At 41.6% G+C, this 26,865-nt stretch overlaps 1 protein-coding gene across 1 annotated transcript in view; it reads right to left on the reverse strand.

Moving 5' to 3' along the window:
* The window catches only part of FBN1 (fibrillin 1), a 275,163-nt gene extending 248,581 nt beyond the window's left edge, over positions 1-26,582 (reverse strand). The window contains exons 1-2 of the mRNA XM_018054172.1: positions 26,372-26,582; positions 25,400-25,744 (exon numbers count right to left, since the gene is read on the reverse strand). Of these exons, the coding sequence (XP_017909661.1) occupies positions 25,400-25,563 (164 nt within the window). The 5' untranslated portion in view covers positions 25,564-25,744; positions 26,372-26,582. The remainder of the gene's footprint in view (positions 1-25,399; positions 25,745-26,371) is intronic.

Below are 26,865 nucleotides of genomic sequence, written 5' to 3' on the forward strand. Positions count from 1 at the left end.
CAGTTCAATTCAGTCGCTCAGTCGTGTCTGACTCTTTGCAACCCCATGAAGCGCAGCACGCCAGGCCTCCCTGTCCATCATCAACTCCCGGAGTCCACTCAGACTCACATCCATCGAGTCAGTGATGCCATTCAGCCATCTCATCTTCGGTCGTCCCCTTCTCCTCCTGCCCCCAATCCCTCCCAGCATCAGAGTCTTTTCCAATGAGTCAACTCTTCAAATGAGGTGGCCAAAGTACTGGAGTTTCAGCTTTAGCAGCATTCCTTCCAAAGAAATCCCAGGGCTGATCTCCTTCAGAATGGACTGGTTGGATCTCCTTGCAGTCCAAGGGACTCTCAAGAGTCTTCAACACCACAGCTCAAAAGCATCAATTCTTTAGTGTTCAGCTTTCTTCACAGTCCAACTCTCACATCCATACATGACCACTGGAAAAACCATAGCCTTGACTAGACGGACCTTTGTTGGCAAAGTAATGTCTCTGCTTTTGAATATGTTATTTAGGTTGGTCATAACTTTTCTTCCAAGGAGTAAGTGTCTTTTAATTTCATGGCTGCAGTCACCATCTGCAGTGATTTTGGAGCCCAAAAAAATAAAGTCTGACACTGTTTCCACTGTTTCCCCATCTATTTCCCATGAAGTGACGGGACCAGATGCCATGATCTTCATTTTCTGAATGTTGAGCTTTAAGCCAACTTTTTCACTCTCCTCTTTCACTTTCATCAAGAGGCTTTTGAGTTCCTCTTCACTTTCTGCCATAAGAGTGATGTCATCTGCATATCTGAGGTTACTGATATTTCTCCCGGCAATCTTGATTCCAGCTTGTGCTTCTTCCAGCCCAGCGTTTCTCATGATGTACTCTGCATATAAGTTACTAACACTTGCAGACAGTTAAATAGTAATGCATAATGGTTTCACGGCTTGGCCATTTTGCTGGTGTTCTGATCATTAATTTATTCTAATCAGTGAAGTTATCAATGCTTATAACTCAAGGATCAATATATTTCCTTTGAGAAAATATAATACAAATGGTAGAGAAAACACTCATATATAAATATCTGATTCTACTTATTTCTTCAGCAAAAGAAAACCATAAATCCAAAAGGTGACTCGTCTCAGCAAAAGTTTGAAGTGTACTTTCTCATGGAAGATTGTTGTGTGTCTGATCAAAGTCACTGATGGGGCCAGCATTTGTCCTCAATTCCTAAAGACGAGCATCACAGAACTCAGCAGGCAGCCTGGAGAGGTTCCTCTGGATGCACTGCTAGAACGGAGGCTTTTCCCTCCCTAATCTGTTTGCATCAGCAGCACAGAGAGGATGAGGCTTCCACAGTTTCATTTTATGTACGCCCTAAGTTGTGTTTTGTGGAAATTTTGTGTTGATCCAAAGCAACAGCCCAAGAACCTGAAAGCCAAAGAATTTAGGTTGCCATATCAAGGACACACATACAGACACACACACAGACACACACACACACACACACACACACACACACACACACACACACACACACACACACACCCCTTCAGCATTTCTCAGCTAAGGAAACCAAGTTGCTAAGGCAGTTCTCCAAATCTGGGAGATCATTTTGGAGTGGCAGCCAATTTAAATCCTTTTTCAGTCTTTTATAGGTGACTGAAATGGGAAAACCACTAGACCATTCAGGTATGACCTAAATCAAATCCCTTACAATTATGCAGTGGAAGTGACAAATAGGTTCAAGGGATTAGATCTCATAGAGTGCCTGAAGAACTATGGACGGAGGTTCCAGACATTGTACAGGGGCCAGTGATCAAGACCATCCCTAAGGAAAAAAAAAAATGCAAAAAGGCAAAATGGTTGTCTGAGGGGGCCTTACAAATAGCTGAGAAAAGAAGAGAAGCTAAAGGCAAAGGAGAAAAGGAAAGATATAAACACCTGAATGCAGAGTTCCAAAGAACAGTAAGGAGAGATAAGAAAGCCTTCCTCAGTGATCAATGCAAAGAGATAGAGGAAAACAACAGAATGGGAAAGACTAGAGATCTCTTCAAGAAAATTAGCGATACCAAAGGAATATTTCATGAAAAGATGGACACAATAAGGACAGAAATGGTATGGACCTAATGGTATGGAAGCAGAAGCTATTAAGAAGAGGTGGTAAGAATACACAGCAAAACTATACAAAAAAGATCTTAATGACCCAGATAACCATGATGGTGTGATCACTCACCTAGAGCCAGACATCCTGGAATAAGAAGTCAAGTGGGCCTTAGAAAGCATCACTATGAACAAAGCTAGTGGAGGTGATGGAATTCCAGTTGAGCTATTTCAAATCCTAAAAGATGATGCTGTGAAAGTGCTACACTCAATATGCCAACAAATTTGGAAAACTCAGCAGTGGCCACAGGACTGGAAAAGGTCAATTTTCATTCGAAACCCAAAGAAAGGCAATGCCAAAGAATGTTCAAACTGCCACAAAATTGTACTCATCTCACACGGTGGCAAAGTAACCCCCAAAATTCTAAGCCAGGCTTGAACAGTACGTGAACTGAGAACTTGCAGATGTTCAAGCTGGATTTCGAAAAGGCAGAGGAACGAGAGATCAAATTGCCAACACCTGTTGGATCATCAAAAAAGCAAGAGAACTTCAGAAAAACATCTACTTCTGCTTCATAGACTACACCAAAGCTTTTGACTATATGGATCACAACAAACTGTGGAAAATTCTTAAAGAGATGGGAATACCAAACCACCTGACCTGTCTCCTGGAAAATCTGTATGCAGGTCAAGAAGCAACAGGTACAACTGCACATGGAAAAACAGACTGGTTCCAAATCGGGAAAGGAGTATGTCAAGACTGTATATATCATCCTGCTTATTTAACTTATATGCAGAGTACATCATGTGAAATACCAGGCTGGATGAAGCACAAGCTGGAATCAAGATTGCCAGGAGAAATATCAATAACCTCAGATATGCAGATGACACCACTAAAGTGGCAGAAAGTGAAGAGGAACTAAAGAGCCTCCTGATGAAAGTGAAAGAGGAGAGTGAAAAAGTTGGCTTAAAACTTGACATTCAGAAAACTAAGATCATGGCATCTGGTTCCATCACTTCATGGCAAATAGATGGGGAAACAATGGAAACAGTGAGAGATTTAATTTTGGGGGGCTCCAAAATCACTGCAGATGGTGACTACAGCCATGAAATTAAAAGTTGCTCCTTGGAAGAAAAGCTATGACAAACCTAGACAGCATATTAAAAAGCAGAGACATTACTTTGCCGACAAAGGTCCATCTAGTCAAAGCTTAGTTTTTCCAGTAGTCATACCTGGATGTGAGACTTGGACTATAAAGAAAGCTGAGCACTAAAGAATTGATGCTTTTGAACTGTGGTGTTGGAGAAGACTCTTGAAAGTCCCTTGGACTGCAAGGAGATCCAACCAGTCAATCCTAAAGGAAATCAGTCCTGAGTGTTCATTGGAAGGACTGATACTGATGCTGAAACTCCAATACTTCGACCACCTGACACGGAGAGCTGACTCATTGGAAAAGACCCTGATGCTAGGAAAGACTGAGAGCAGGAGGAGAAGGGGATGACAGAGGATGAGATGTTTGGATGGCATCACCGACTCAATGGACACGAGTTTGAGTGAGCTCCAGGAGTTGATGATGGACAGGGAACCCTGGCATGCTGCAGTCTATGGGGTCGCAAAGAGTTTGACATGAGTGAGCGACTACACTGAGACCTGAACTGGAACATGTGCAAGTCTGTGCTTTACTTTGGGGAAAAAAAAAGAAAAAGTTTTAAAAGAGGGAGAATTTAAAGCCACAGGGTGCACTGGAATAGGAAACCAGACATTGACCCATGAAAACCAGAAGCACACGGATGTGTGTGGCAAGTCCTGATCCTACTGACCACACAGGGCACTTTCTACGTCTAGAACTGTGGATTACACAATACTGGGAACACACAAGTCTGCACATTTCACTAAACCACCCGTGTGAGCCTCCTCAAACTTCTAAAGGTAATGGTTTGACTAGCTTTCTGTTATGGTAAACTGCAGTAAACCTACTTCTCTCCATGGCAAGGGATCTGTATCTTGCCTGCTGGCATCACACTACTGGTTGTGAGTATAAAAGGAACTCCCATCTAAACAAGGGAAAAGGTATATTTGTTTATGAAGTTGAAATTACTATTCAATCCTATAAGGATGAGGAGGGGTTTCTTCAAAAGAGGAAAAAAATAAAAAACAAACAACAACACAAATGTGCCTCATAATTGCATCTCTCCGGCCTTTACAATGATTTAACCAATGGTATCACATAAACTCATCGTGCTTCTGAAGAACTGTTTCCCAGAACCCAGCAATCCCTTGGATTTACCCATGAGTTCAAGATGAGCGTGGTTATTTTCTTAGACTGGGATATTTGCTCCATTTACCCAAGCCAAAGCCACACTGTACTTTTCTAAAGGGTGGGCAAAATTCTAGAAATGATTGAAATGCAAACAAGTAAAGTAATCAGGTGATCCAGAACAGGCAGGCCCAGGATGGTCCTGCGGAATTCACCACTCCCAAGGGCCAACTGGTCCCTTCCTACCTCTTTACCACCCACAGAAGAAATAAGGGATCGAAACCGCGATTCTCACCACTTCCCAGAAGTTCTCAAACAGAGAGCTCTGTCCAAGGAGATAATATCTTCTGAATGTCCTGGCAGCCCCAGGAAAAGACAGGAAAGCCAGCCAATGGGATCAGGCTGAGGGGAAAGAATGGTGTCCTTCAGCAGCCGGGAGGGCAGAGTGATTCAACTCTCCAGTTCTGAGGACTGGCAGCTCCCAGCTGACAAACAGGTAGGGTTCCAAAATGTCATTTCTATATTGGTATTTAGAACTTGGACAGGCTTTTCCAATAGAAACAATGTTAATAGGTGGTGGTTTGGTCCCCGGGCTAGTCAAATAGCAGTCTCTCGGCCACATTATCAGCTAAATGGGCTATTGTAGGCTGGTCTGGGAACCTGACCACAGACTTAAAATGTTGTTTCTATGGGAAAACACATTCCACGGCAGGCAACCAGAGGGAAACTTGGCCACTCAAACCCATGGTCCCTGCAGCTCCAGCCAGCTGCCCAGTGAGCTGTGAGCACCAACCACCTTAAACTCAGGCTACTCCACGCAACCCTGAGAGGGCAGCCAGGCTGGAAGGCTGCCCAGCCCCAGGCCCAGGCCCACCCCCAACCCCCAGCAGGAGCCCATTAGGGCCAGTATGGGATATCCCTAAGCCCATAAATCAGTAACTTAAAAACCGAGGAGTGATTGGATATTCTAATTCTCAATGTACCTGCATTATTTTACAAAGCAGAAGATCCCAGCAACTATGATGTAAAATCAGGACCCAGTGCTAGTTCACAGACCAAAGGTTAGAAAGAGTGGCTTCCAAATGAAGCAAGGAAACAGGTCATTTTTGAATGCTATTTGGTGGCTTTGCTCTTATACTCAGGTTATTTGAGCATTTCAGACTTCCTGGAACTGAGTAATTACCCTCTCTTTTATACAGAATGTGAGCCCTTTAAAGACAGAAAGTGCAGATTTATCTATACAGCCCTAGCACCTAGCACAATGCCTGCATCTTAAATGGTAAATGAAGGCTTAGGATTTCACATGTACTTTCAACTAAGAAATCTAAGTTAGAATTTTGTCAGAGTGGTGAGAATGTAATTTGACAAAAAGATAAACGTGTTTCTAAGAAACCAAACAATAAAATAAAGGAATGAAAAACACAGTTTCTAATAAGAAATCAATGTTTCCATCCACTTTTTAATTTTAAAAAATTAAAATGAAAAATCAAATAACAAAAGACCCACATAAATGGAATTCATGGAGTATGACAGTAAATTTTTCCCTTCTTTCAGATGGATCATTTGAAAATATTTTACAGCTTCAAAAGCTTTGAAGGGCTTGTAGCTCAAACTCTATTTCATAAGAGTCAACAGGCAATGGATCTTTTAAAATCATTTTTATACCGACTCTTATCATCAGAACAGACACAAGAGTGTTGCTAAGGAACCAAAAAAGAAAAAAAAAAAGGGAAAATATATCATTGACAGAGTTTGTTTCTAAAAGAAGTCAGTTAATGGCATGCTGTGGTTGAGATTATTTCATAGAAATTAACAATTCATAAATTAGGAATCAAGAACTTGACAATTTGTTTTTTTAACTTTGTAATTTAAGCAAGTTGTAAGCATTTACTTCTAAAAAATTAGTTATCTGGAAGTTTTTTGAATAAAAATAGCCTAATTAAAATTTAAGGGAATTTGACTGAATCTTGAATTTATCTAGTCCATATGAAGTTGAAATGTAGAATAAGAATAATAATGAACAACTTATAGAGAGCTTTGTAATTTACAAAATGATTGTGTGACTCTTCCCTTAAATTCTATCAAGAATATGATTTGGTGTACTCATTTCCAGATGAGGAAACTGAAATTCAGAGAAGTGAAGTAATAGTTCAAAGGCTACCCAATGGAAACATGTCATAAATCACTAATTAAAAACCAAAAGAATTTATTAATAAAACATTCCAAGGCTAGTACTAAAGATTTTAGATTAGAAATTAGAAAGATGTTTCCATAAATACCCCAGAGAGAATGTGTTCCTTTAAATAATCTCATTTGTGTGTAACTTTTTTGTGTGCTCTTTTCTTTTCTGAGGTCTGCAGAACCAAAAATTTTAAGACACACCTCACAAAGTATACCAGAAAAGAAAAGCAATGATAAAAGGAACACATCTTGGGAATATTCACTCCTACAGACCAGTACTTTTGTTTCTGAAAGTTTCTACACGGTGAATATCCTGCCCTGGTCACCCTGGTTAAAAAAAACACAAAATCTCTCAGCTCTTAACATGTTCAGTGTTTAGGGGAGTGGGTAGGTAGGGAGCAATGTAGAGACTCAAAATGCAGATAATTTAACACCTACTCCTAGCTGCCACTGGAATGTGCTTTGTGTATATGCTGAACATGGGTACATCCTGTCTTTTGAAAAGCAGCTTCAAGCAAAATTATCAGGTCATGCAGGCAACTATCTGACCCATCTTAGGAAGACAATAAGCTGCACAAAGGCCAGGGTGATATTCCAAATGATATTCTAAAAAACCCTCCAGATTCACGTCTCTATGACCTAATTCAGAGGCTGCCGGCACACTGTCCATCACACAGAGAAAGTGGCAACTCCCATCCCAAACACCAGCACAGCTCTGCCCTGAAATCCAATCTAAAAGATCTCCTGCTCAGCCAGAGTGATGCCAGCACTGTGCTCTCAATACTTTGTGGGCTCTGAGGAAGGTGACAGCCTTCGTATTTCCTCACTGAGAAGAATGGGCACTAAATACTGGGCAATGCTTCCACATAGTGACAACCTCTGAGAAGGAACTGACGCTGGCACGCCACCCATTCTACCTCCTTACCTAGCAAAAGTAAGAATCAGTCGCTCAGATGTGTCCAGCTCTTTGCAGCCCCATGGACTGTAGCCTGCTAGGCTCCTCTTGCAGGGAATTCTCCAGCAAGAATACTGGAGTGGGTGGCCATTTCCTTCTCCAGGGTATCTTCCCGACCCAGAGATCGAACCCCGGGTTCCCTGCACTGCAAGCAGATTCTTTACACTCTGAGCCACCAGGGAACCGGTTTTCAAATCCCCTCTGTAGCAGCTCCCAACGACAAAGCTTCTGTTCCTAAAAAGTCTACCAGTTTCCCAGGGAGTTTGATACCAGGCAGTAGAAATATGTCAAACCTCAAAGAACAGCATGCATCTTTCACTGACACGAAACACAGGAAGTACAACTTGTATGTTAGCACGAGCACATGTGCACACACACAATCCCCCACAAACACTCAGAATGAAGCCACTGGGGCAGTTCTTATCCCTGCATACCTTTCCCAAGGGGATTTGGATAGACCAGTGTTTTACAGAATGTTTCATTTGAATCACTAAAGCTATATTAGTTCCTATTTCTTTTTGATTGTTTTTCCAAGTTTTACTGAGATGTAATTGACATATGTCCCAGACAGCACTAGTGGTAAAGAACCCTCCTGCCAATGCAAGACATATGAGATGCGGGTTCAGTCCCTGGGTCAGGAAGATCCTCTGGAGGAGGGCATGGCTACCCACTCCAGTATTCTTGCCTGGGAAATCCCATGGACAGAAGAGCCTGGTGGGCTACAGTCCATGGGGTCACAAAGAGCTAGGCATGAATGAAGCGACTAAGTTTACTAATTGACACACAGCACTGTGTAAGCTTAAGGTGCTTAATTATATGACTTAAATGGTAAAATGATTACTACAATATGTATAATTAAAAGTGCCTATTTCTTAAATAAAAAGAGTGTTCCTGGAAAAGCAATAAAAGAAATGAGGGTAAAAAAATTCACTTGTGAATGTTAAAATATCTGTAAACATCTTCTTCTATCCACTCATAGATCAAAACCTCACCAACCTTTTATTACCCCTTGCCTGAAATTCCTACTGTAAACAAAAATGACACATCGAGAGTCTCATCTTCACTTGCACAAAAAATCATGGGCCGAGGGGAAAGGAATGGGCCCCTGCAGAATTATATCTTTCCTTGTTTGCCCTCTCAAATGCTTGGTTCCTTCTCTGTAAATTTTCCACAGTGTTAGACCTCATCACTGCTATGCCTCAGCACTAGATATTAAATAATTTTTCCACAACCCTCGAAGTCATGGGTCAGTTTAGACAAGTGCGGAAAAAGCATGTCTGGCAGCATTGCAGACATCGCTGGGTGTGAGGCATTGAGTGTAAGCTCAAAATGAGACATAAAACTCTCCAGTGCTAATAAACAAAGAAGAAATGACAGAATTCAAATATTCCCATTCTTCTAGCCTAATAAATGAACGGACCTAGACAATGATCATCAACGGCAGCTAACATTACAAAAAGAGAGGCTGGCAGACAAGAAGATACCTTTGAATGGAAGTACAAACATCACTTACAAAGTCTTGCCAAAAAGTTGATTCTGAATTGAATCTAGTTCCCAGTTCTAACTAGCAAGTCACAACAACAGGGGACAGAACACAGTGACCACCACCACCCCTGTGATGCAGTCATCAACAGACTGTGAGAAACCCTGCAGAGCTCTGTGCGCCAAGGATGGCCCAAGGGCTGATCAGTGCTAGTCCACACACTATATATTACTAATCTATAATGAGATAAGGAACTTAAGCTGGAATGTAAATCATCTCCCTGCTTCCTTCATCTAGAAAGCCTTGCTATGAAAAAAAATAACAGCTCAGCTAAATGGTGTGCTTAGTGACACACTGCGCTTACTGGCACATGATTTTCGTATCATCACAGACTGAAAACAAGCAGCTAATGGTCTGGCATTTTAAGTGCCACTGCTCTACAGGAAGTGAACCAATTTCTTGTTCTCCCCCAGCTTTATTTAATAGGATTGACAGATAATATTGTAGAGTACAGTACATGACAATTTGATACATTTATACACTACAAAATGATCACCACCAAAGTATTAGCTCCACTTGGTTACATAATTACTATTTTGTGTATATGTGTTTGTGTGCATGTCTGTGTGTGTGGTGAGAACATTTCAGATCTTTCTTAGCAACTTGCAAGCATATAATACAACATTATTAGCAATACTCATCATGTTGTACCTCTGATCCTCAAAACTTATTCACCTTATAACTAGAACTGTAAACCCTCTGACCAGTATTTTCCCATTTCCCCTACCCACCAGCCCCTAGAAACCACCATTCTTCTCTTTGTTTCTGAGTTCAGATTTTTAGAAGTGATATATAATATGAATCAATTTCTTCAATAAATAAATTATAAGTAAAAATGACAAGAGGGCCAATCTATATATTTTAAAATATTTAAGAGATTTATCCGGAGAAGGCAATGGCAACCCACTCTAGTACTCTTGCCTGGAAAATCCCATGGATGGAGGAGCCTGGTAGGCTGTGGTCCATGGGGTCACGAAGAGTCGGACACGACTGAGCGACTCCACTTTCACTTTTCACTTTCATGAGTTGGAGAAGGAAATGGCAACCCACTCCAGTGTTTTTGCCTGGAGAATCCCAGGCATGGTGCAGCCTGGTGGGCTGCCGTCTATGGGGTCGCACAGAGTCGGACATGACTGAAGCGACTTAGCAGCAGTAGCAGCAGCAAGAGATTTATCAACCAATTACTCTTAAAAGATGGATTTAATTTAGATCCTGATTTGAATGAACTATAAAAAATAAAGTTTATAATCTAATCAGGTAAATTTTATAATACTAATCAAATTTATACAATATTATCAAATATAAAAATAACATCAAGTACTGGGTATTTGATAATATTTTTCAATTAATGATACTTTGAAAAATGATAGTAATATTGTGTTTGTTTCTTAAAGAGTCCTTATCATTTACAGATGCATATTGAAATGGTGACTAATTATTTTTCAGGGATTTACTTGACAATAATCTGTGGCAGGGAAGAGAAGGAGACACAATAAGACTGGGCATTCATTGATAACTACTGAAATTGGAGCTTCACTGGAGTATTCTCTCTAGTTTTGTTTACATTTGAAATTTTCCACAGTAAATGTTGGAAAACAACAACTTTGCAGCAGCGTCTGGCCTAGATCTTCTTGTAGTAGCCCTACTCTTTTATACATCATAACCCCACTCTTCTGCTTTATTTTTTTCCCTTCATACAAGAACCGTTTCTACCTGTTATGTAACTCAGCATTTTTGAGTGGGATGTGGACTACCAATAAAAGCCAACAACAGTCCAATTCCAACCTGTGTACCATCTTAAGCAAGAGGCAAGAATGAACCAAAATGCTTCTGTGAATCTCACATATGCAGCTATTCAATAAGGCTAATGTTGAGAACAAATGACTTACTCACCCTTGTGAAAATAACAGTCCAGGGAGTGGGTTTTCTTGGGCACTAAACTACTTTCTGACACAATTCATTTTCATAAGGACACCATATCTTTCTTTATGACAAAAACATAAATCCATCAGTTAACAGGAGTTTGAAGGAAAGGGGACTGATTTGCATCAGGTCCATAAAAAGGCTGAATTTTGCCTTTTCACGAATGGAAGAATTCTTACAGTCATGGGAAATAGAAAATGAGAGGAGGAAATAATTTAGTGAGGAAGCCTGATATGTTTCCTGGTTCTTCAATGGTGACAATGTTTCAAGGAGAGGCCCAAATGCAAATAAACACCTGGGTCAATCTAAGATTAAATTAGATCCTCTTGTCTAGAATTCTGCCAAATATTCACCAACATAATGTCAGAACTGTTGACCAAAAAAATAGAAGGAAAACCTGACTTGCATATTCTTATAAGATTCTTGAAAGGTTTTCAAAAGTTTAAAAATAAAAGATTATTTTTTATTTGAGGTTTATTTATTTCCTGGGAAATTAGCAGAACAGACAAAGTACTTGGTATTTGTTTGCTTCTGCATTTTTGCTTTTTTATTAACTTTGGTTGTGTGATTTATCCCATGGGAATAAGAGATATTAGGTAATTTGAACATTTTTAATGACAAGCAGAAAAATAACTATTATCTGTTTAAACTATTCCTTATTTAAAGAAGTTTTTATTTTTATAGGCTGTGAATGAATATAAAGCAACCACAATTTCTTAGAGTTTATTGCCAACCAGTTAACTAGAGGTTAATGTGTAAGGGTGCAAGGGTATAGGAATTCTACCAAAGCTTTGCCTAAATTAAGATAAAGTATGTTTTGGCCCACTTTCCCAGATGTTCAATAGTTTAAGATCTCTTGAAAGCCAACTCTCGTTAAAATCAAAATGCGAATCATTAGAGGAAAATGAAAAAACTACAAATATTTTCAATTTCTCAAAAGAAACAGGGCACAGAAGAAAAACGACAAATGAGAATCCCTTTGTACCGACTGAGCATTATGTTTCTGCAAGGCATGAAGCCAAAGGATGGGAACACTCAGCTGGAAAGTGAAGGCAATGGCTCTTTTCAAGGGTGGACAATCTGAGTCAGTCCAGCCCCAGATCATGCAAGCAAGTCCTGTCCACAGGCGTCGAGAGAGAAGAGCAAGGACTGATGAAATGAGTCCTGGGATGTGGGAATAATGTGGGAAGGAGAGGTTTCTTGGTCCAGAGCAGATGTGTTGTGTTTCTCATTCAGCATCTCTTCCTCCTTTTGCTACCCTAACTCCTCTTGGGAAAGAACAAGCCATTCCACACCCCTCAGTCCTGGCCAGCCCACTTGCCCCATTTCTTCGGCCACAGTGAGGGGCACGTGACAGGAGCAGGGCCAGAGCTCTCTCTGAGATCTGATGTGTGGAAGCTGGGAAAGTTTCTCTCTTTACCTGTGAGATCATGAGATGAAAGGCAGTTTGACTTGGAATTACCAGTGGTCATCCCGTCGACCTGATCATAACCAAACTCTTCCTCTGACAAGGCAATTAAAGCCCATTTCCAAAATACCCAACAACCTCACCACAAACAGTCCCAACTCTCAGGGCATCTCTTTGCAATACTTCCAGTGAAAGTGGTTTTCAGACTAGTGCTTCCATTTCCTGAAATATAAATCCTTTCCACAAAGGTTCTTGGGGGGTGGCGGGCGGAAGGTTCATCGGGAAGGAGACAACGCCATTTGCCAGATCTGCCAGTAAAAAAAAATGCAAACTTTTTTTGAGGAATTGGCAGGGGGTGGGGGGGCCATATTAATTATAAATAATCTGGGGGAAGGGGAAATTGAAAAATAAAAATCTTATCTGCATGTTGCCTTTAGGTATATATAACCAGACCTTCCCTGGTGGCTCAGATGGTAAAGCGTCTGTCCACAATGTGGTAGTCCTGGGTTTAATCCCTGGGTCGGGAAGATCTGCTGGAGAAGGAAATGGCAATCCACTCCAGTACTATTGCGTGGAAAATTCCATGGACAGAAGAGCCTGGTAGGCTACAGTCCATGGGGTCACAAAGAGTCAGACATGACTGAGCGACTTCACTTTAACCAGACCTTCACAAAGTAAATTTCCATTAAGATTATAATTTAAAAAATTTTGAAGTTCAAGTTTGCTTCCTATGTTTCTGGAAATAATTATTTCCAAGATGAGAAAAGTGGAGATATTGATAGCCAGATACCAATGATATTGTATTGTATATATACAGTTATATATATTGTATACTGTAGATAAATCCATCAGGCACTGTACTAGGAACTTGAAGTGTATCCTCTCATTCAATCTTAGGAAACTCAGAGAGGTGAATATTACAACCTCATTTTACAAGTGAGGAAACTGAGGCTCAGCCAGGTCAAGCCAGAGATTTCTGCCTAGTAGGTGATGGAGCCAGAATCTGACCCCAGGCATGTCTGTAACCACACTTCCAAGCCTCCCTGAAAACACAGCCAACGGTTATTAGAGTTCATTGAAAATGACTCCTTGGTCCTTCAAATATAATCCCACAAGCAATACCACTCTACCCAGCTACCCACAACCAGGCTCAAATAGGAAACGGTGTGAAGTAATTATAACGTATACCCCAGCCACTAGCTCTGGGTTTTTATGACTGAACTGCCAAATCACTCCTAGCCAACTCTTCAGGAAATGTGCAGACACTTTCTCAGATTCCAGCTAAAACATCAACTATGCGGCCCTGGGGAGGACAGAGCTCACAGGGTGGTAATGGGATATAAAATTTGCAAACTTGAGGTCAGTGGCCTCAACTCTGGGGAGGGAGGCAGCAGTAGTCCATGAAAGATTAAAAACTAGGTGTCGACTTGACGGTTGCATCTCAAGTCCTTCCCGGAAAGGTACTTGCTCATGTCGCCTTGGACATTAACCCCAACAGTAAAGGGGGAAATACAGTTCACACGTAGTTCTGCCTAGAGTCACTGGAAGAAGATAATAGTATCAACAGGCTTGAGACAGGGTGTTCATTCTGAGAATTCAGCATTAGGTCCAATTCAAACACAGCTGATGCTCAATAAATTGTTGTCACTTGGAGTAGGCAAGTGTTCTACAAAATTGGTGGGATAGATGATAGACGGAAGAATTTAAGATTGCTTTTTTCTTCTTCACAGGCACACTTATTTCATGGAATCTAAATGTATAAATTGGTAGTGTCGGTAGTTGAATCAAGATAAGTTGCAAGATACAAGTTGCAAGATAAGAGTCTGAACTTATAGACCTAGAATTGCCAGGGTTCATCCCAGGACTAATTGCTAATTATCAGTGTGAGTGTGGGGATGGGAGGATTACACCCATGAGACTCCCAGAGGAGCCTCCCATTTCTCTTTCTCCCACCCCCTTACTAGCAACCACCTCCCTTAAAAAGCCCCACCCCACTCAACCCCACCTAATCTGGAGGCTTTCACTGACAGCAGGGTAGGACTGGGGAGCTAAAACCCCAGTGTCCAGCCTGCCATTAAGGCTGCCCACAGACTGATCGCACTGTCTGAGGCCAAATAAACAACAACAGGAAAAATGTCCATGCCCACGCAATGCAGGAATTTTGCTTATTTGCAGTACAGTTGAGGACTTACAGATAACAGTCACCCTCTCGAGGGTATGAGGACAAACAAGAAGCATAATCTCCTACCCAACAACATCAATTTTCATTTGTGTGTACTCAGTCGTGTCTGATTCTCTGAAACCCCATGGGCTGTAGCCTGTCAGGCTCCTCTGTCCACGGGATTTTACAGGTAAGAATATTGACATGGGTTGTCATTCCCTTCTTCAAGGGATCTTCCCAACCCAGAAATCAAACCCAAGTCTCCTGCACCTCCTGCACTGGCAGGAGGATTCTTTACCACTAGCACCATCTGGGAAGCCCAACAACATACTGCTACTTAAATCCCCTTTTCCTATGGTGTGACTCAGCTTCCATATCTATGAAGTTAAGAAGAAAAAATGAGCACCCTGAACACTTTTGATGAACCTTCTCTGGGCCTCAGTTTAAGCATCGATAAATTTCTAAAGTTGGTCCCACTATAAATATTTTGTAATGTTTTTGTTTTGTTAATGTAATGGACGGACTGACAATGGAATAAAATCTGAATCATGAAAAAAAAATCAACAAATAAAAGAGTCTTTAAAAGCTACTCAGCGAAGGTACTAACTTATTAGGGTCTGATTATATGATATTATAAATTAGCAGTGAATGGGCAGCAGAAATGGCAGACAATGAACCATTATCCATGAGGCAAGGGAGACGCACCGAGCAACATGGCACCATATATATAGGTTCGTAATAAATGATAGGTTAACCTGCTTTTCCACTACATTCCTTTGAATGTTTTTACAGGAATGTTTTCTGACATCCAAGTGTCTTTCTTTAGTGTCCTGACTCCCCTCCAAAAGCCCTCAGTCTCCTGAAGAGCCTGGTACCAGTGTTGCCAGGAGTCGTCATCAGGATCTGTTAGACGCCGGCACCTGCTCTGTCTAGCCCAGATCCACTGGCTGATGGAACTCCACTATAGAACTTTCTTTGAACTCTCTCCTCTGGCCTCCCTCAATCCTTCTCCTTCCCTCTCCTAACAAAAACATTATCCCTGGTTTTCTTTTTGAACACCCCAAGACCCTCAAGTTAAAAATGAACATTTTATTAAGAATTTCTTTTTCTTAATGTTTTAACCCTTATTTGATCTTTATCATCCCTATTTTTTCGGTAGGTAGTTCAGCTTACAAAGTTACAAGAAGAAAAAGAAGACGAGGTGACAATGAAAAGGAAAGGAGGGGGAAATTATGATGAGAAAGAAGGCAAAGAGGAAGAGCATGGAGGCAAAGGAGAAGAAACAGAAAAACAAAACAAAAACCTGTCTGTCTCTGGAATACATTTATTAACAGAGATACTACTATGCTTCAATTCAAAACCGCGAACTTGACAGCAGACGTAATGAGTCCATAGGGCCGACATAAATCCTATGTCCCAACACCAACATCACAGAATGGTTGTACTATATTTGGACTTAGATGTGTTTGGATACTTATATTTGAATGTAAGTATGACTGATGGTCTAGGAATTCACAACCCTTCAAAACACTGAACCAAATCACTTGTCTAATGGAGCAGTTCCCCCACTCTGGGCCTGCTTGCCGTCTGGAATACATCTTTGGCTGGGAATGGCAGAGATAGTGAATTTTCCTCTCTCCCTTCCCCTCAGAGGGGACTGAATAAATAGACTCAGTGATAACTTCAGCAACAACAACAAAAAAAAGCCACTTGAGAAAGTGGTAAAGTCACAGGAACTTAAGACCAAGATTTGACATAATAGAGTTTTGGATCCATAATCCAAACTTCACTGTATTCATAATCCAATTTTATTCTGTGAACAATGTAGCTTCTCCATTAATGAAAAAAAAAACAAAAAAACAAAAAAAAGAGTTCAGCTCACTATCATATCAGTTCTATTGACAACTGTACATCTATTTCTTTTTTAATTATAATCCCAGATTCCAGAAAAAAGTGCTTCTGAGGTAAATAACACCAACAGATATATAAAAGGGAGCTATTAACAGAAATTTAAAGTAAAATTCCATATAGAAGGAAGATAAAACATATTAGATACCTAAATTAACAAAATTAAGTGATTGTGCATTAAATTTGTCCTTGAGCTTCTTAGAGGCTAAATTCCCCCTCCCCTTCTGTGGGGAGGGGGAATTAGGAGTTTCATAACTTGCCAGATTTTTAGGAACTATAGTCTTATTCCTGGAATTTGCAAATTCTTTAAATGCAGAACTGCGGCCAAAGTAAGACCAAAGCGCTTAACATTAACCTAAAAGATCACAGAGATACTAATGTAGCATTCTGAGGTGGCAGGAAACAAAATACAATGAAGCAGCCAGGATGGGAAACAAAGTCAATCAGACTAGATCAAGTTAGAATTGAAACATCTGATTAGACTTCTCACAAACCCACTGCCTCACTGTGGTAGCTGCTCTCCAAAGATTTTGCCCCTTAATTCCTCCTCTCCTTGTAGACACAGGCTGCCCCTCGCCTCCATCAAGAGGCAGAGCTTCTTAGCCCACGCCCTTGAATCTGAGCAAGGTCTGTGAATTGCACAGAATTTCAGACAAGACTGTCTGAAGAAAGTCTGGTAGCTTCCACTTTTGTTTTCTTGGTATCCTCAGCTGCCTTGTACAAAGTCTGGCGATGCTGCTGGATGGTCCACGGGGAAAGGGAGACAATCTGAGACTATATGGAAGAGAACCAAGAAACCCAGCCAACCCTGATAACATATGAACTCATTCAGGCCCTTCCAGCCAGCTTTTAGCCATTCATCTCTGTCTGTGGTCAACTGGTGGGGTTAAAACATGTGACCAGAGATGAAGAGGCTATTGTTCACCATCCAGCCCCAACAGACACTTAACCTGAACAAAATCTGGTAGCTGCACCTGGGGCTCAGTTTCCCCATTTGCAAAAACACACTCAGTGGCCTATCCCCAGGGGCCGGCCCAGGCAAAAGATCACATAGGAGAGAGCTTTGAAATCTGGAAGGCTCCCAGCAGAGTCAGACAAGTGGCTCTTTGCTTCTTTTATCCCTTCCTCTGTCCATCCATTTAGCTCAACCACACCAAAGTAAACAGGACTACAGGCACCAGTCCACGATCACAGAACCAGAAACACACTTGGAGAAGTCATCTTGCTCATTTCAGACCCGACAGACATTGTGGGAAGCAGAGACAAGACTCCCCACTGTGTCCTGTCCAAATTCCTGGCCTGCAGGATCATAAGAAATAATAAAATTGTTGTTGTTTTAAGCCACTAAGTTTGGGTAATAGGTTACATAGCAATAAGATAACCAAAACACAAATAAAATAGCTTATTTCCTTATAGTAAGGAGACTAGGAATAACTCTCTCTTTAGTTTCTCATTAATAATGTTACAATGTTTTTATATGCAATAAGTTTCAATGTACATGGAGGTACATGTACATTGGAAGCTTCCTCGCCTTTGCCTCTCATAACCAAATGGTCAAGTACTGCTCATGTTGCCGCTTGAGCCTCCTCATCACCACCACCACATCTCCCCGGCCACTGTTGCTCTGACCATCATGCACTCTCACCAGGACTCCTATACTAGCCTTCCAAGTCTCCCTGCCTCTAGTCTCCTTACTTGCTTTATCATATACCTTTTACATCTCGGCCAGAGTGGCTAAGATCTGATCATCTTCCCATCTTAGAATCCTGTATTACGTCGCCATCCTCAGCTTTCACAATCAGACAGTATAACATCATGCGTCCTTTAGACCCGCTCCCACCCTGGCCTACAGACAGGCATACATGGTGGCACACTGCACGCTTCCAGGGAGCTCTACTTTCATAGGCTACACTTTGAACCATGCCCGCAAAGACATGTAGCACAAACCCTGAGTCATGAGTGCAAACCCTGCCCATTGTATTCAGTGTCCCCCAATCACCAGAATATTATATACTTTCTGTTTCATGCCTTTTTCACTCAAATTTTTCCTTATTTCTCTCCTGTACTTCCTCCAAGCTCTAATATATATATAATGTACCTTACCCAGTTAGTCAATTAAAATTGGTCAACCATTCAAAAATTACCTATTGCATACTTAGTATGTGCCCGGTTTCTAGATATCCCTAGTGATAAAACAAACAAAAACTCAGCCTTCAGTAAGTTTTCTGTCCTACTAAGGACTCATTTATTACACAGACCAGAGGTTAGCAAACTTCTTCTGTAAAGGGCGAAACGGCAGATAATTCCGTTTTGCCAAGCCCTGCCGTCTTTGCCACAACTGCTCTCACTCTGCCAGTAAGTGAGAAAGCACAGGTAAGACACAAGCAAGTGGGCGTGGCTGTACTCAATACAGTTTATTTCAGAACAGGCAGCACGTTCCATCGTTTGCTGGTTCCTGACAGTCATCCACTGCAGAATCATTTCTGAATAAACCCATTCCCACCACGATACTTCGCTTGTCATGGGAGTGCGTCTGCCTTCAATAAACGCTGAGCCTTTCTCCACAGCAATGGCAGAAGATTCTTGGGAAATGAAGGTGTCACGAGTGTGGAAGAAAGGAAGAAACTTATCAGGTATAGGCTTTATTGTAATTGAGAATCACCAAAATACAATGGTTAAGGAGCACTGACCAGGAAGCCAGATTTCCCAGCTCCATCTCTTACTAGTTTATGTCCCTGAAGGAATAACTAAAATCACTGAAAAACTGTATCCCTCAGTTTCCTCATCTGTTCAATGGACATGTACGTATAATTGTGTATTAAATGAGTAATACATGAACAATGCAATAGTGAACAATATGCCAGAGCTTGCTATCCTTTACCATTATTGCTGCAATTTAATGTAAAAAATTACACTATATTAATGACTCTGAGCTTACAGGCAACCAAGGTGAAAAATGACATGAAAGAATTAAATAACTCATCATACTGATGAAAACTTAAGAGACATACGAGTTTCCCCTGGAAAGAGAAACACCTCGTGCACGTTTATCCTGAGAGAAGTTTCTCACATGGGACATGAGAGCAAGAGATTCTGAATGACATAATGAGGACTGTCTCCAGTTCAGAACCATGGGCAATGCAGATGAAGGATGCCTGTGATGGTTACCTGACATCCTCAATAAAAGTTCAAGATATAATACTAAAATGCATGTGCTATCCAGAGACTCCACCGTTCAGACATGCTATAAGCCCCCCTGTGTTTTATTAGTCTTTGCAGAAATATCAAAGCTTCCTGTTTGACAAAATATTATATTACTACATTATTAATTATACCTGGGATTTGTGAACTAGCATGAAGGAATATTAGGAATTTTAAGTGGAATTTTACCAATGTCTTAGTTCTGCATTTTTGTCCAGAGGAATGAAAACCAAAACCATAACTAAAATTAATGGAGAAAGAAAATTTAATATTAAGAATTTGTCTTTAAAACTTAACCTCTGCATACCTCAGCTCTCACAGCTGTAGAGGGGAGTTGATGAAAGGACTGGCCCTACACAGATGGGGTGAGCACTGAATGTGCTGTCATATGCAGAACACTGAGAACCATGCCTGGCACATAAAAGTCATCATAACGTCACTACCACTGCTACAGATGTTATTGTTATTTACTTTTACTTCCTCCTAGACCCCATGCCTTTTCCTACTTTTCTGCTGCCTCCCAATTTTTTTTTTAATGCATCTTATTCTCCTAGGAAATATTCAATTCCTCCAGGCTGTGGGCAGTATGTCTCCAGCATACCACAAAGCTAAATTCAAGGTAGCGTTCGATCAAGACTTTTTGAATTAATGAACTCTTTCAATCCCAGCTTCAACAAGTTAGTGTTAGAATGCTCATTTCTTGCCACTGATGATTTTACAATCTAATGGGAAAGTCAAGCTTAACAAACTTAAAATATTAAACTCCCATGTGTCTGCCACATAACTCAGCCCTCATAACATTTTTCATTTCAGCTTTCTTTAAAAATTTCATGAAACAAAATCCTGTTTCTAGAATAGGCCTATTTGTTGGGTTTCTAGACACAAAGAAATTGTTAATACAGATAATTTCTATTTTAAGAAAACATCATATTTTCACCTTGGAAATTAAGGCTAAAATTCACAAATTGGTTAGGCTTATTGTTTGGTTTATTGCAAACAAACTATGTCTGAGTATCCTAATACCAAGTTTTATGTCTCAAATGTTACAAAATGAATCCCAGAAATAAATACTTTGTCTCCCGTCTTGTTTAAAATGTGGAATTGCTGAAACCTTTTATTTAAAAATATCTCTCTTTTTTCATGGTGTCGCAATACTTTAGCTTAATCTATTCAATAAACGAAAGGACAAACCATACCACTGCAGGATTTTTGCCTCATATTTAGTTATTAGCCTATCTGACTTTGGATGAAGTCTTAAAATCCTCTTTATAAAGTAAAATGGATTTTATGAAGTCTGCAGAATTTTTCTGTGTGCCCTGTTAAAGTTCTTTATTTTAATAACAGATTTCTGTGTAATTAATCCCTCAGAGTTTGCCGTCACATAATCTATCCTGTGTACGAATGGTTCCGCGTGTATTTTTTTGGTAATAAAACCCCTGGAAAAAAAAATAAACAAATAAACAAAGACCAAAGGAATCAAGCACAAGGGATTGTGTGAAATACAACCAGTCTTATATACTTATAAACCAGGCAATACGGCAAAAGTGCAACAATCCATCTTATCAGAGATTTGGGAAAAGGGGGTTTCACTCTCAAAAATTTTTCCCTTTGATGGGAAGCTGTAATATTTCCTTATCTGGGAGCTAAAGCAATAAAGCAAACATAAATGGTGCATCAGTTCAGTTCAGTCACTCAGTCGTGTCTGACTCTTTGTGACCCCATGAACTGCAGCACGCCAGGCCTCCCTGTCCATCACCAACTGCCAGAGATCACTCAAACTCATGTCCATCGAGTCGGTGATGCCATCCAGCCATCTCATCCTCTGTCATCCCCTTCTCCTCCTGCCCCCAATCCCTCCCAGCATCAGAGTCTTTTCCAATGAGTCAACTCTTCGCATGAGGTGGCCAAAGTACTGGAGTTTCAGCTTTAGCATCAGTCCTTCCAAAGAAATCCCAGGACTGATCTCCTTTAGGATAGACTGGTTAGACTATTGCTATTCAAGTAGAGCTATGTTTTTTTTAAATTAGATTGTCTTGCACACTTTTTGCCTAATCACAGAAGTTAAGAATTTAGCTGAGAAAATTCTTGTGACCTGAAATTCAAACGATAAAGCTAGGATTTTATTATGTCTCATAAAGTCATTTCACACATGTTAAGCTGTGCCCAGGGAAACAAAAATTATTATACATTTATTACTTGAAAACATTTTTAAAACTTGCAAAACCCTCATTTCAAAATAGAGAGAAATGCAGTTTTTGCAGAGTGAATAGGGACCACACTCATTCCATTAAAAAAAAAAAAGGATTTCCTGTAAAAACAGAAATTGGCGATTTACTCTAAGAAAACACAGTGAAAGCTGGGAAGAAACTTGAGGATCCTTAAATTTCCACTGTGGAACAACTTCTGCTGCCCAGTGGGAAGAGAGAGAGAAAAAAAAAAACAACACCTGCAACAGGATGGGAGGAGAGAAGGAAAAGCTAGGACTATATACCCAAAGAGGGGAAAACCATGCAGGTCCCTAGACAGGGACTCGAGGAAGCTGACAGAAAAGTACTGCATATCCCAGGAAGAATACCCAGGCAAATTCTGCAGTCACCTGTCACATCAGAGAAAGACAAGACAGTAACTTGTAGGAGAGCCCAGACCAATGGGTGGCAGACACTGATGAGCTTAAAGCACCTTTTAAACAGAGGAAATATTAGTGAGGTGCTGAAAGTTGCTGCCACCAACTGGGCATCAAGCAGACTTGGGGATTTCAGATCACTTTCATTTCATAAACTGTACATCAAAATGGCAAACAGGTTTTGCTATAGTCAAAGAGGTTGATTTTGAAGCTGCTAATATTTTAACTAGCCAAAATAGGAGTTTTAAGCAATAACTGGAAAAATGGAACACACGACTGCTCTTCCTGATGATGTATACAGCATGGTATGGTTAAAGACTTATTCATGTGAGATTGTAATCCAATAAGCAGAGAGAATACATTTTAAAAGCTATTCAAATTTAAGAACAGAGTTGGCATTCATTTCAAACCTATGGGAAGACTTTTGATAAACAGCAATTATATTTTCCTTCATCAGTTTACACTACACATAAATGCTCACATGGGCACCAACATGCAGGTAGAAGAATGTTGGTAAGAGCAAAAACTTTAATATAATCTAAAGAGCCATCATTAGGAAACTGTTCCAGCCACATTATGGGATTCTGTACGCCAAGAGAACACATGAGGTAGATTCCTATGAGTTGATAGAAGGATGCAGTAAAGATATACAAAAGTAAGACAGGTTGGGAACAGTATTTATAGTACATTCCAGACATTAAAAAGGATATACACACATATCTAAGTGAGTTTATATATATATGTGCATATATTATATTTGTACATGTATTATACTATGTCTAGAAAAATACATAAGAAAAGTCTTTGACAGGTAGGCGAGAAATATTTTTAATTGTATATCCTTTTAAAGTTTAATTTTTTACTTCAAATATGTATTTATATATAATGCATACATTATATGCATATAACATAAATAACATAAGATTTATAAAAATAAAAACCTTTATATTATAAAGGTTCATTACTATAGTATGTTAATATATAGTTATGCGACAAAGGTTAGTTATAATTATTTGCTAAATTTTTCATATATATGCAAAATCTCAGCAACTACATACTAACTAAACACAGAGAAGTGTTTCTTTATAAACTTAAAAAAAAATGTAAAACCGAAAAAAACTAAGTGTTGGTGTGAGTAAAAGCATGGACATCCTGTGAAGCAACAAAGCAAGGCTTAGTTTCTGTTTTCACATTGAGTCAGTGCCTCCCGAGGAAACAGGCTGGTTGGTGATAGCCCAGAGAGATGAGACAAATGTCTGGCCAGGCCTAATGTCTCCCTGCAGACCTTCATCCACAGAATTAAACCCCCTACTTCCTATCTCTGCCTAGGAGCAATGCTGTCAAGCTTAGCTTCTAAGATTATATATATATATCAGAAATATATATATTATATATATAAATATAATTATATATAATATATATCATATATATAATATATATAATATTTATATATATCAAACATATAAATATATATTTATATATAAATATAAATATATCAGAAATATATTTTTTAAAGGAAAAATGCTAGACTAAATCAGGTCCTTTCGAGAATGGATGAAAATCAGAGTTTCAGTTCATTTACCGAACTTGCCATGGGCCATGCACACAGGGCAAAAAATATCTGCTGTCTGATCAGTATCAGGCTTAATATGATAAGCAAATTTCCTTTCCAACACTTGTTGGAATCCTTGATTTATTTTCCACAAAGACCAGGATGGGACTAAGTTAATCATAACTGTTTCCTGGGGTCAGAAAATCCTGCATATTTCACCAAGGTCTAAGTGCTTAGCTCTGACCATTGTGTTGCCCCAGATCTAGACCAGCACTCAAAAACACATCTGTTCAGCTTACTGGACTTTTTTCTTTCTGTACCTGAGCCATACAGACACAAATTTCACTGCATACATATAATTAAAACAACCCATAACAAAAAAGAATATGTGAAAGGTTCAGCCACATATCCAAGTGGACACCATCATTTGATCACTCAGGGCCATGTGGTCAAACTACACAACTACTCAAAAAAGAACAACAATGGTCCGTAGTGACTTAAATGGGAAGGAAATCTAAAAGAGAGTGGATATATGGGTACGTATACCTGATTCACCTTACTGTACAACAGAACTGACACGACGTTGTAAAGCGACTATATCCCAATTAAACAAAAAAATTTTTAAATATTTAAAAGAGCAACAAATTAACAGAAACCTCTGTGTATTTACTCTCTGGTTTCATTACAGAATCCTCCAAAGAGACAAAATGGGTCATTTAGAATCCATCCTGCTGCTTCTATAGAGTCTTGAATTTAAACACTCTCAGAGATACTGCTCTTTCAATCTGAACAATTTTAAGGGAAGGGCACTCCCACCCTTCTTTGATTCAGGAAACTGACAATATTTATGCAATTAACCCGCCTAATTTAAATACTGTCTGCTGAAACATTTTCTGTAATAGGGGCATAGGAGACTGGCGAAATGTTCAACTACATGTGTGTAACACACACACACACACGGCTGGTTAAAAACGCTCATTCAAAGCCTGCCACAGCAGCATTACTGCCCCCATGAAATAAGGAGCTTCTTAAAACCGCAAAACAAGTTCTCAGAAACACTTGCCCTGCTCTGCTTCCAGTGTAGACATCTAAAGGAAAAAGTCCCTAATTTTAATAAGCGCACCTTCAAGGAGAACCAACTATTAGCTATGTGTCTCCTCTGAATGGCTGTCCTTGGAATCCCTTTCTTTCCTTGCTCCCCTACAAACAGAGCATCTACTAAGATGCCCACCATGCAATTGCTTTCCCTACACACAACCGGAATTGGTATGAAGGGAAAGGATCGGCTGCCCCTCTTTTCAGTCGCAGCTCCTCCCCTTCTTCCTCAAAGAACCTCCTCGCCTCCCCAAATCAGCCTCGACAATGCCCAGGATTCCTTTTAGCCTTGACCTCTAACTCTGGGGCAGAAATCCGTAAAGAGTAGAAGCAAGGTGGTTTGGCCAGGAACTGCAGCGAGGACTGGGTAACCCTTGCATCTCTGAGGTGCTCCCAGGAAGTCTTATCAAGGATCCTTCTACTGTCGAGAATCGACCCTGTCAGTTCCTCTGGATCTTGATACTCGGGAAAAGAGGAAGGGGACACCCACACCAAAGCAGCTGGCCCGATCCATTACCCTTTAAGCGCGTCGTGTCCTCCGCCGCCTCTTCTCTTGGCCCGGTTGGCTCTGGTTTCCTTCACGTTCCCAGCCTCCAAATTGGTATCCGCCCCATGGCTCGTGTAGGACGCTAAGAGCACGGTAAATCCCAGGGCGACCTCCAGCAGCCCCCCTCGCCGCATGATGCCGAGCGGCCGCCGGCTCCCGCCGCCTCTCGCCGCGCCCCGGGCTGTGTCCGCGGCCGCCGCTGCGCCCTGGAGCGCGCCGCGCCGCCGGGGTCCCGCTCTCCCGCCGCCCGTCCCCCGGGCCGGGCTCCTCCCGCCTTCTCCAGGCGCTGCTCCCACTTCAGGCGGCCCCTGCCAGCTGCAACAGACAAATCGCCGAGGCGGGGGGAGAAATTCAGGGCATCAGGATGCTGAAGCCTCAGGGTCCCCATTCCCGAGCCCAACCCGCGCACCGCCTGCGCGTGGCGCACTTTGGGTAAGTGAAGACCGTTTGCTCCACAGCTGGCTGAAAAGCCCCAGGCCCCCGGCAGCATCGGTTCCAGCCAACCCCTTGGCCTCCCGGGCGCCGCCTGAAAAAAGCCCTGCAAAAGTCCCTGTGTCCTGAGCAGATCTAAACCCCCGGACGAGCTCGCTGGGTGTATTTTTTACTAGCACGAATTGTGCGCAATGCGCGCTCTGACGCCCCAGCTTCCCAGTCTGTCCTCTCCGCCAAGCCGCCGGGCTGGAAGCCCGCCGCGCCATCCCCGGCCGGCTCCGGGCACTGCCACCACCCCTCAACATCTGACGCCGAGCCCGGCACCAGGAGCCCCGGGCCAGGAAGCTGTCAGGCAGGGGAGGGCCAGCGCCAGCTCTGGACGTTCCGGGACAGCCCCTCACCCCAGTCCCTGTCTCTGCCCTCGGCGCGGCGCAAACGCAAAAGCCTCCGTGGCTGGAGCCCCAGCCGCGGCGGCCGCCCGATCCCTTTGGGGACCCTGGCTGCACCCACTGGAGAAGCGGCGGATCCGGCTCCCAAGGCGGCGGCGGCGGCTGTTCCTCGGTCTTGGCCGCGGCAGCCGCTGCCCCACTCCGCCCGCAGCTGTCCCAGCTGTGGCCGCCTGTCTGCCTGCGGCACCCACAGTCTCTGCCGCCGCTCCTGCGGCCCCCTCCTTTCCCCACCTCTTCAAGTATCGTCTGCGCAGCGGTTTCTCGCGAGAGAAATACTTCTAAAAAAAAAGAAAGAAAAAGAAAATGACACCCCCTCCTACATCCCCCTCATCACCACTCCACCCCTCGGCCCCATCCATCCTCCCTTTCCACTCCCCTTTGCCAGCCACCGCCTCGGCGCGGGGGCCTCTCTCGCTCGCAGGACTGGCGCAATGGGAGGAGGCAGAGGTGATCCGGTCCTGCCCAGCCTAGGATTTTGCGTTTTGGGGTGAGGAGTTAAGGGAACGGGAAAAAGTCGAGTAGCGGTTTCACCCGCTGCACGGCTGGGAGATCTAG

The sequence above is a fragment of the Capra hircus genome, chromosome 10 (genome assembly GCF_001704415.2).
Source record: "Capra hircus breed San Clemente chromosome 10, ASM170441v1, whole genome shotgun sequence".
Classification (NCBI taxonomy): Eukaryota; Metazoa; Chordata; class Mammalia; order Artiodactyla; family Bovidae; genus Capra; species Capra hircus.